The sequence below is a fragment of the Acanthopagrus latus genome, chromosome 21 (genome assembly GCF_904848185.1).
Source record: "Acanthopagrus latus isolate v.2019 chromosome 21, fAcaLat1.1, whole genome shotgun sequence".
NCBI lineage: Eukaryota > Metazoa > Chordata > Actinopteri > Spariformes > Sparidae > Acanthopagrus > Acanthopagrus latus.
The window spans coordinates 10,777,796-10,789,808 of record NC_051059.1 but is presented as its reverse complement, the minus strand read 5'-3'; the positions used below and the strand labels follow the sequence as shown (position 1 = coordinate 10,789,808).

At 40.7% G+C, this 12,013-nt stretch overlaps 1 protein-coding gene across 1 annotated transcript in view; it reads right to left on the bottom strand.

Annotated features, from left to right (window-relative positions):
- Positions 1 to 357: 357 nt before the first annotated feature.
- Positions 358 to 12,013, bottom strand: part of lig1 (ligase I, DNA, ATP-dependent) — a 52,522-nt gene continuing 40,866 nt past the window's right edge. Inside the window, exons 25-27 of the mRNA XM_037084765.1 lie at positions 8,589 to 8,732; positions 5,348 to 5,440; positions 358 to 557 (exon numbers count right to left, since the gene is read on the bottom strand). Of these exons, the coding sequence (XP_036940660.1) occupies positions 483 to 557; positions 5,348 to 5,440; positions 8,589 to 8,732 (312 nt within the window). The 3' untranslated portion in view covers positions 358 to 482. The remainder of the gene's footprint in view (positions 558 to 5,347; positions 5,441 to 8,588; positions 8,733 to 12,013) is intronic.

The window sequence follows — 12,013 nt, the reverse complement described above, 5'->3', positions numbered from 1 at the left end:
CTGTCAGCTCCCGCGTCTCCCTCCGCTTCTAATAACGTTTCAGGCAGCCGGCAATCTCCTTGGCTCGTCCTCTTATTAACACGCGCGCCGAAAGCACTTCGCTGCCACCTTTTCGAGTGCCTGAGCAGAAATCAGGCCAGCTCAAAGTATTGGTATGCCGCCCGTAGATAGTTTTGCCGGGCAGTTTCTTGTGGAGTGAATTTTTGATGGGGATCTATTACCAGCTGGCGCGCTGTAACCGCTGGGTCGATTTTGTGTGTTTGGAATTGCGAGATGTTTACGCAATTTTGTCTCCGAAAAGGAAATCGGAGCCCGTATGGGAGCGGCGTCGATAAATCAATAACATAAACGACAGGATGCTTAAAACTGGCAAGAGTCTTTATTTTCATTCAACATTACAAAACAAAAAGAAAAAGAAGCTATTTACAATTATTTTTGAAATTTGCTATTATTTATCATTCCCAGCCGACGACCGCAGACAATCAGTAGTAGTCCTCCGGGTCAACTTTCTCTCCCTGATTCTGGATCTGCTGCTGCTTCTTGTACAAATCGGCGATCTGCAGGGAGCAGAAGAGATGGACAGAGATCGAGAGGAAGAGAGATATTGAAAGACAGGGAGAGAGAGGAGGAGGGGAGAGGGACAGCATGAAAGAGAGAGGGAGAGGGGAGAGGGAGGGGGAGAAGATCATGAAGTCAGGTCAGTAACATGAAGAGGAGAAGCTAAAAATAACAGTTTGATTATTCATATCCAGGGCTTTGAAGTCGGTGACTCCCAGCTGCTGACTGGGAGACAGAGGTTGTGTTCACTTGAGCTCATCAGGGTTCGGCAGCGAGGGGGGCGGGAGGCGGGACAATGAATAATGTGAGAACAGCAGGCCCACCCAGAAATCAGCAGTATCAGTACCAGAGCAGCAGGGTGGCACAGAGAGGAGGAAAACAATGAAACATCACATCATTCCTCCAAAACAGGATCAAGGTAATGCTTTGATGCTCAGCCTAAAAGTGAACGGGTCCAAGTGGTACAGCTCCCAGCTGTGCCTCACTCCCTCCGACTTGAGCGGCCATGTTTACCTGCTGCTGCAACAAACAATTATTTTCTCCTTTAGATGATCAGCTGTTTGGTCTTAAATGTCAGCAAAATGGTGAGAAATGTCGATCAGTTTTTTTTGTTTTTTTTTTAAAGCCCATTACGACGTCCTCAAATGTCTTCTCTTGACAACAACCCAAAGATACTGAGTTTACAGTCATAGAGGAAGAAAGAAACCAGGAAATACTCACAGTTAAGAAGCTGAAATCAGATAATTTGTACTTATTTCCCCCTTGAAAGATTACTCAGAATGATATATCAATTACCAAAAACAGGTGCCAGTTGATGTAGCACGTATCACAGCAATATATATTATTATAATATTCCACTATCACTCAGAACATGATTATATCCTCCACATTCCACTGGAAAGTCAAGAAAGTCGGGATAAAAACATGTTAGGTGATCTCTCATCCAAGACACAGGAAGCCTCTTGGATGAGAGGTGAGAGTTAGGGAATGTTTTCGGGTCAGTACAGCTGCAAGTTCATAGGAATATTCATTTTCATCAGCCATAAGCAATACTGTTTTTTTTTTTTTTCGAAAGGGGGGGGGGGGGTAATATTCTATGCATGTAAAAATGGTCACTGATGTCAGGTCTCATTTTAATGGTCTGCTAAATGAGAGAATGTGACACAGTGTGCCGTGTTAGCACAGCGTGAGTGCTTCCCTAGACAATAAGTAGCAGAAGTATTATTTAAATGCAGCTAATGTTCCAAACTCAATCCAAGCTGAACACAAATTTGGACTCCACAGTCGACAGATGGCTCTTTGTTCAGGTCAGAACATATATCATGTGAATGTTCACTGACTTAAGTTATACTGGTTTTAGGTTTGGGGTTAAAAAGCAACAGTCGGGCCTTAGGCAGAAGTCAAAATCCTTGTGCTGTCTGCTGTTACACCACATTAAGAGAAGCTTGCATCACACCTGGCTGTGGTTCAGTTGCCAGTCAGCGTTTGTACATTCAGGGAATCTCCTCATGCAGCCCAGTGCGTCTTAAATGTTTTAGCAGAGAATCAAAGTTCGACAAGGAAGCCTGTGGTGGACTGTGAGCACTTTCACAATACCAAAGCTAAACTTCCTGTCTGGACGGTGGTGGTTTTGTCAGTGATGTTTGAGTACACAGCTTCTTCCTTACCTCCGCACAGTAAATAAATTGTTGCTAGTTCCCACGAATTATTGACTACGCCCACAGCATGAAGATTATACTTTATTTGAGAGGTTAAAAAGAATCATTCAGCAGTTGGGTTAACGCAAGGAGCTTTCTTTCTTTTTTTTTTTCTTTTTTTTTTTAAATACTCATTTATTTCTCCATTAAAACAATTTGAAAATGCCCATCACAACTTCACAGAACTCAAGGTGATGCTGGCTTTGAAAAAAAGGCTCAAAACTCAATGATATTCAATTTACAAAGACAGAGGAGATTTTATTGAGGTGATTTCAGTTCATTTTTACTTTATAAATCAAAATAACTGCTCGTCATTTCTACAGCTGAAGTGTTTTGTCAGTTATTTTTAATTTTAATGGATCGATATAAAATTAATCAGCAGCTATTTGACAATTTTATGATTCTTCTTCTTTTTTTTTTAAAAAAAGGTACAGGGGGCCAAACATTTACTTTTGCTGCTAATCATCTTCCCGCCCTCGTCCAGGTCACCCCGGTGGAGAGGAGGTTGTGCGGCCCGGGCACCGCTTGGCGATGCCTCAGCCTGCTCAGTCGTTATCTCACTTTACATATATTATATAGGTTGTATGAGATATTCTGTCGATGCAATTTGTAAATTGTGATTTTGTTGCTCATGTAGATGCAACATGTATTGCATGTCTGTCCCTCCTGGGAGATCAATCCTCAATCCTCTGTGGCTCTTTCTGAGCTTCCTCACTCTCCTCACTCATTTGATTTTACTGCTTTTAGTTTCTCTAATGTCAGGATTTGTTGATTGTGGATCTGTTACATTACAGAAAAATGCACATCTGTGGCTTTGTGACCACTGGTCAAACAAAACAAGAACTACAAAGATGTCATTTTCTTTGACATTTTAAAGCTCAAATGATTTGGGATCAATCTTGAAATGCAATCTGAAGAGTAATCGATAGAGAGAATAATTGCTTGTTGTTGCCAAATTACCTTTTTTTTGTTGTCACTTAACTAATTGCTTCAGCACTCTCGACAACGGCTGCAACTCATGATTATGTTCATCATGTATAAATTCTTTATTCTTAAGTATATAACAAGTAAAGAGAGAAATGTTCAATACAATTCCCAGAGCCTGAGGTGACGTCTTTAAATTGCCTCTTTTGTCCAACCAACAGTCAAAAACATGAAAACTCTTCAGTTATTGTCATCAGTGACAAAGAAAGCAGAAAATCCTCACATATGAAAAGCCGAAAGCAGGAAATGTTTCCTTGAAAAGAAGAAAAAAAAGTCTATTTTTCAATTATACAAATATTTTCATTCAGTTCTACTATCAATATGAACAAAGATGAGGGATTGAAGTTGGTCCTTTAGTTTCTGGTTGCTATTCTAAAACAATACCCATCACAACTTCACAGAACTCAAGGTGATGTCGGCTTTGAGGAAAAGTTAAAAACTCAATATTCAATTTACAACGACTGAGGAGCTTCTACTGAGGGGATAGTAGGTTTTTTCTAACTTTATGAATGATGAAATGGGTTCAATTATAGAGATGTAATGTTCAGACGGGTAATTTTGATATTTGTGGATAAAATTCATCAGAAACTAATCTGAAAATCTTAATCATTAAACCCATTTTTTAAGCAAAACAGCCAAACGTTGGCTGTTTTCAGCTTCTCTGATGTGACGACTTATTGGTTTTTCCTCTATTACAGGATAAAAGAATAAAAATGTTTGGCTTGTCGTCTGTTGAAAAAAACAAACAAAAAAAAACAGTGTTTCAAAGTTACTGGGCTTTAAAAAATGTCGCTTTGTCAATGTTTTTTTGACGGCTCATATATCAAATTATTTTTGATTAAATTTGAAATGCAATCTGCAGACCAAAATCGTTAATGAGAACCATCGTTCATTTTGTTTGTTTGAAGGCAAAATTATCTTTTTGTTGTTGCTTGACTAAGTTGTTTCAGCACTCTTACTATGGGCTGTAACTTATGAATTCATTCATTGTTAAGTCTATAAAATGCCAAAAAACAAGAAAAATAATAATCACAACTTCTCAGTACCTCAAGTGTCACTTCTTTTGTCCAACCAACAGTCCAAATCCTAAAGATTCTTCATTTATGATCATCAGCCACAAACAAGAGCAGCACGTTTTCATTTCAGAAGCTAGACCCAGAAAACTGGGACAATTTTACCTGATAAAGGACAATTTGTTCATTATGAATATCCTTTCCAGCTCTAGAGTTTATGTACACAGAGTTTAGACAAAAGTTGTTCTAGTCTTTATGTAACAAGACAAATCTGTTGAGTTCAGTTTCTATAAGTTATTCTATAGTGAAACAGAGGGATGTGTGCATTGACTTGTAATTCAGGTTGGGTTGGCTCATAAATAAATTATGTGCTGCTGGGCCGGCAGACGGGTCACAGAGAGGCAAGCAAAGATCATTTTAGAATAAATAAAACATCTTAAATCATTCAAACTTAATCTATGTCTTTGGCAAAGCATACTGTAACTGTTGATCGTGGTTTCCTTTCACATCCAGAGCTGAAACAAGAGACACCCGGCGATAAAGACATAAAAGAATTATGTAAAGTAGAATTACTGGTTGGTGCATATTCCAGTCAAGGTGTAGCTGACCGACACGCTGCCACAGAGCTGTTTAATTCACTGTTTGCCGCCGCACAGTATATTCTCCACCACAGATCTCCATAGGTGCTGCTCTCCCTCACTGTTACACCGTGTTGTTCATGCTGGAGGCCACCACATAAACCCATGCCTGTATGAAAGGACACTGGCCTTGTGGTGCTGTTCACCCTTGAAAATTTTTGCAGGACAGCGCTTGTGAGGTGACTGTGATGATGATGATGATGATGATGATGATGATGATGATGATGATGATGATGATGCAACATTTCTACACAGTACTTCAAGCGACATGGTCAAACAAACATTCGATTGAATTCTTACTGGTTTACAGAACAAGGCTGACCTTGTTTCACCTCCAGAGCCCCCACACACACACTGCCTGTAATATTAGATGTATTTGTCTGCACCCCCCCCCCCTTTTTTTCCCCTTTTTATTCCCCTTTTTATTTTACCCCTCGGAACAGGTGATGTGATGTACCTGAGCTCCGCTTGTGGCGTCCTCGGGCTTCTTGTCGTCTCTGATCCGAAGGAAGCGGGGGAACCTCAGAGAAATGCCCTTTTCTGGATCCACCTGGGGGCAGACACAATCACAGCCAGTTAACGGCAGACAGCCACTGCTGCATGTGAGGATTTGTCCTTTTGTCCTTGTACTGTACTGACCTCCGACACGTGTTGAATAAATGTTTTAAGCTATTAGAATCCCCTTTTGTTCAACGCTTTAAAACATCAAAGCCTGAATAATTTTTTTCTAAAAAAAAAAAAAAAAAAAGGGATGGGTTTTAAAATCTTTTCAGTTCCAGGACAAAAAACTGTGCTTTTGTCCTACTTCCATTTATCCGCCTCTAAGATTCTCTCATTACCCTAAAATATGGATGCACTGCATTTTACTTTAGAATAACCAGGGCAATTTGAGAATAAAAAAAAAAAAGTTTGCTGGGAATAATTGCACTCATGGTTTGTGATGGATCATAAGTAAGTAGACAAATTCTGTTACAAAATGCATTTTATTGAAATTCTGAGGGTGTCAAGTCTGATGGCTCACTACAGAGCGATAGTCACACCAATGAGTGAATAATGTGAGATCTTGGGTGAAACTGGCAGCAACCGTGGGCTACGAACGGCCTCATATTTAGAGATAGACTGATTATTCACGATAAGATTACCGGATCCGACATTCAGCATATTTACGATTATGATCAGTAGCAGCAGTAGTAGTAGTAGTATTAAGTGGTTCATTAAATTTCAGATAAAACAAATGCATCACTTTGGATCTTGTGCCAAATAATAATGAGGTATTCATAATCTGAATCTGTAAAGTAACTAGGAACTAAAGTAATTGAATAAATGTAGGAGAGTAGAAAAGTAAAATATTTGCCTCAAAGGTTTGGTGGAGTGGAAGTATAACGTGGCACTGAAGTACAAGCACATCAAAGTACAAGATCAATATTATTCTAAATTGTGACACAAAGATTTTCATTTGAACTGCAAATGTATATCGGTTCCAACTATCAGTTATCTGCTCCGTGACAACTAATAATCTGAAAAAACGTCGTTATGACCATTTACATTCACATCTTGGGGCACTCAGCAGACGCTTTTGTCCGAAGCAATTTACAGAAATTCAGACATACATTCATACACCGGTGGCTGCAGCGCAAGGTGCCGACCAGCACATCAGGAGCAGTTTGGGGTTCAGTATCTTGCCCAAGGCCACTTCGACATGCAGACCAGGGGAATCAAACCAGCAGCCATCTGATAACAACACGCTGGCTGCCCTGTGCACCCTGAGCCTCATTATTGGGTTTGTATTTGCTGCTGATCTGTCGCTCCTCCTCAGTGTATTCTTTACTCTGCTGCTTTATTGTTGCTGTGTGTGTGTGTGTGCTGACCTGCTGATTGGCTCGCTCAGCTTGACTGCTGACGCGGTATTGGTCGGAGGGAGGAGACGAGCCCTTTTCTGAGCCGCCTGCTGACTGCAATCTCTCTTTCCACCAATCTCCAACTTCCTACATGGATCAGTGTCTAGTTCTGACTCGTGTGTTCCTTTGTGATGTGCGACTCAGCTGCAGTACAATCTGGTACTTGGTGCTTTGTAAATAGACAACCCTTGTGGTAGCACTGTAGGAGGGAGAAGACGTTTCTCTTGTTTATCCTCATTTTAGAAGTTGGGTAAGATTTTGTCTTTGGTTTGTATTTTTTGATTTGTGGCTGGAAGATCGGGAGACAGATTATTTTGTTTGTTGCGTTGGCCTTGTTCTCCCTCTGATGCAAAAGTAAATGCCACTTTGAATGCAACTCCTCTGTGACACTGGCTTTCTTGGGGGTGAAAAGAATGGGGGAGATGCACATCATGTTATGTCCTGGGTTCCCCTAGAACAGTGGCGTAACACCACATCAGTCAAACACTCCAACCTAATGAAGTGCAACAAAAAACACTTTCACAAGCAACTTCTATTCAAGAGAAACCAGGTCGTTAATTGGGGCGGGAACCACAGAGAAACTGTCAATACACCCCAGATGATAAAGATGATAACACAACACACTGATTCTGTTTTATCTGTCTAATTGGAGAATACAAAATAACCCTAAAGGGTGCAGACACTGTGTATTTATTCACTTCATTGTGATATCAGCGTAACAGAATTTGACATGGGCTGTGATGACAGTGTATAAAACAGAAGCACCCTAGTCCAAGGCTGAACTGCCAGAAAGTTTAAAGGATACAACTATGGCTCACCAAACTCTTTTCAATCTGTGCAAATTAAGTTTGCAGACCATAAGGACTGATGAAGTAGTGACTCTAGCAAGTCAAACCGTCAGGAAAGTTTAGAGCTTGTGCATGTTTTAAGGAATGTTTTAGGAATCACGACATCTGGCGACTGACGTGACGACTGAGAGGGATATACACCGATTGGTTTAACACTCACTTCAGCAGCGAGGGCGGATATCACTGCCAAACTGATTAGCTGTGGAATATATTGCTATGGTTATGGCTATATCCCGAGACAATGTTGTTGATGGCGTTGGCAGCCAATGTGCTACTGGTGGTGTTAACATGTCCCATTAGATATGAGAGCTCTGAGGTAATTTCCTTCCATTGTTTCTCGCAGCTAGTCAAAGAAAGAAAAAAGCTGCAGCTAAAAGATGTTAAAAGCCACACAGTAATCTGACAAATTACCAGGTGCTTGATGACATGTCAAGTGTAGATAAAACTAATCCTCTTAGCGAGGGTCTTATTTGTTTACTACCACTCGTTCAGCCATCTCAGATACACGTGTTTGAAAGTGACATCGTAACTGGAAGGTTTACTGTGAATGACTGAAACCTCTTTTAACCTTTACATTCAGATTTTGCCGACTAAATACAATAAAAACGTGCTTAATTATTTTCTCTCTTCCTCTAAATGTTTTCAGATGGATATAATTAGTTTATCACGGTGTCATTTTACCTCAGCTTTGGTTGAAATGTGAGCTGTATGCTGTTAATGTTCCTGTTAATGTGCACTGTGGGACTGATTCCAGCGTGCAGCCAGACAGCGGGTAATAACAAGTATCTGTTCCATTAAATCCAGCATCTTTTACAGCAGTTTTTAATAACTCAATTAAGAGGCGCTAATTGTGACTTTTCATTGCAGGCAACAGACCATAACAGGCAGAATTTATCAATGGAAACACATTAGGGGGGATGGGGTGGGGGGGGGATTAACATAATGAACTGACCAGTCCCATGGCAGCCTTGTAGACGGGCGACAGTGACAGGTCGGCGCACTTCACCTCCCAAACCTGCACGGCATCCAGCCAAACGTCGGGCTCTGCCGACTGGTCGAAGCGGTAGTAGGCGCGGGGCTTCTGGAGAATGTGCTCCTAGAGGAAATAGAATAGACGAAGACCATATTCATTACAAATTATATCACACATTTGTTTAAAGAAAAAAAAAATAAAGAAAAAAAAATGAAGAAGACAAAATGTCCGATTCATAATTTAAAGAAAAAGAGGGGAAAAAACTGCAAATCGTCACATTTTAAAATCTAAACACAGACAAGCAAAATGTGAAAAACAGGTCAGTGCATTCACAGAGAACCTGATAAAGAGACAGTGACAGAGTGGCTACCCCGGCAGAGTCCTGCTGCTGCCTCACAATCACCTCCCGAGAGACAGCACACCATTTGAACATTCTTATTCAAATGATGCCTCCTTACCCGAGGTGCAACATGAGTGTGTAATTTCCCCTCCACATCGTCACATGCCGACATGACAGATTTCAATCGCAGACACCTTGCTACGTGCAGATTTGTTACACGATAATCACCTCTTAAGATCAAACAGTCATTAAAACCTCGCAGCTGAGCTCCACCATACTGTTCCTTTGCTGTAAGCAACTTCTAAAATATTTGGCAGCGCCTTGTTTTTAAATCTGACACAAGTAGTCATTCTGTCAGCGTACGTCGCGCTTTTACAAAAACGACACCCCTCTTGTTTTAGTGTATTTCAGCGAGCGTGACTTTGGATCAGTGTGATGTTAACTAGACTGCCGCAGTGTCCACAGAACTGGGTCATAGTTGAGCGATGCTGGGAAAAGAAGGCTCCAGCAGGAGTGCTGCTGGTTTTCTCACACACATTATTTATACTGTAGGCATTCAAGTGACACTCTTATACAGAGTGAATTACAACGAGCGAACTGGTAGGCGTAGTCTCCTCAAACATCGCTGCTGACAGACGAGTTAGAGATGCACCTTTATACTTCAGATGAAATGTTTCAGTCTCGTTCAGCTGATGTCTGACCTGTCATATAGACTCTGGGAGGAATACAACAGTGCAGTTCCACAAATTACAAATGTCCTCTCAAATCAGTTTGGGATCTCAGGGCTTCCCAAGACCTGGATTATGCTGGACGAACTTTGTTTTCACTGGTTGCTGTTTTGTTTTTTGTTTTGTTTTTTAACATTTTAAAACAGGTCACCATCTAATTCAGTTATTTAGAAGAATGCTGCAGCACTGTTTTGCTGTAAAGCTCCAGATATATTTTTTGGACTACATAACATTTCATCTGCATGAGGTCAGCACGTAGTGTATCCTCTGAATCTGCATCGGGGGAACAGCAGCAACAAGATGGTGATGATGGGTCGGCATCTTCACATTAAAAGTTCGACATCTGGGTAACACTGTCCGACTGTGACCACCAAACATTGTCCTCTTGTGGTCCGGCTGTAGTCCTGTGCTCTGGCTGCCTGGAACGCTGTCTGTCCTTCAAGTGCAACAGCTCGATCCTCAATTTATTTTGACAAGTCTCTGAAACAATGTGGGCACAATGGTCTCTGATTTCTAGTTGCTTTGCCACCCCGAGTCCTATTTGTCACTTTCCTTTGCCTGTGACCAGACATTAGCCAGAAGCAGCTTTAAAACCACGCTGGATTGGTACGGCTCTTATTCCGACTCTCTTCCTCCCTGGGGCCGTCCGGCTGGTCCGACTGGACGGTTCAAAGATGCTGTTGGCAGTGATCATCTCAAAGTTTGCTGCTCTTAATCCCTCTCCAATGCTAATGAAAGTATTTTGCCACAGGCAGTATATGTTTCAACTATTCTGTAAGGCCAAGAAAAATAAGCTGTTGGCCCAGCCGTTAAGACACTTATTAAGGAGAAAAATTATCTATTAGGTACAGGTGTTGTTGCTGGAGGACGTGACACAGTTATTTCAGACCATTCAGCAATAATGGGAAGCTACAAAAAAAAGTCTTACTTCTTCATAAGTAGAAAAATTGGGAGATTTTATATGATCAAAGGGAAAATACATCATTAGGAGCCACTCAATCGCTGCTTAAGTAGAGCAAATGGTCACTACAGAATGTCACCTGATACTTAAATGTAAAGTAAGGTAAAAGGTAAGGCAAATTTTCAGTTAAATACACATGAGTCTTTGCATATATTCCCTTGTAAAAGCCTTTGGCCATCAGCTCAAATGAGTGTAACTTCTCTTGTTCCTGTTTCAAGTTTAAATGTGAAAAATCTGTGCAGGATGTGCCGAGTTTGCACTTCCCAGAACATGATTAGTGAATGAGAACTGTATTTCTGCTGGAAGAGCGAAACTCAAGAGCAGCAGACTGTCAAGTATGTCACAACTATTATTGTACTGATGGAAGTGGTGGATGAACACAAGGACACTACTTGAGAACTGATAGCATTTTCATAGTTTTGGCCGACATTTCTATCGGTCATTACAAGTTTTCACACAACAATAAATGAGATGTTTCTTTCTACACTAAAAAGATGTGCAAAAAGGCCTCAAACAAACTCCAAGGTTAGCTAAATGTACTGGACAACAAAGGCGGAAAATAAAGTTTCATCCCAAACTGTGTTGTTCAGACCCACAATAGGTAACGGACCAGCTTCCACGTTCCTTCGAACTTCAATCTACTTAATCTACTTCAGTTTTCCTCTTGGATCCACACATACATTTTCTAACCTACTTGTATCAGATACTTTGTCACTGTAATCTATTGGCAGGCTGTCTGTCCTGAGAGAGGAATTCCTCTTCAGTATTCAGTTTTATCTCCAAATTAAGAGATTCTTGCTGTCTGGCTGTGCCATAGCTATGCTGCCACATTCCTAAATCTCAGCCATTTACTTAGTGAGAACAACCAAAGGAGGGAAAGAAAAAATTGTTGGTCTTCGTATTGTCAAACAGTTTCCCAGCTCTCTAAGGAGAGCTCTGTTTTTTTTGTTTTTTGTTTTTCATTTTACTGTTTAATTTGATCATCACTAAAGTAGATTTACCTGACTGCACTTGTTTGCCCCCTTGCACCACGCTGCACACCAGGCTGCTGTTCCAGAACTGTGGTGCTGAATAATGACCAGAACATTTTTTTTGAAGAATATTATGCTGTAACAGTGCACGTAACATCTGAGATTTCAGACATCAAATGTCAGAAGAATTTTATCCTATTAAACATTTTTGTGTCAAATTTTACTGTAATTTACTGCAAAAATGTGTTACGACTCTGATCTCTGACCACCAAATTCTAATCAGTTCATCCTTGAGTTATTGTGGGTACCTGTACTACATTTGAAGATATTTCCTCAAGGGGTTTTTGAGATATTGCTTCACAAGAAAAGGAACGGATATACAGACAACCTGAAAACATAATGCC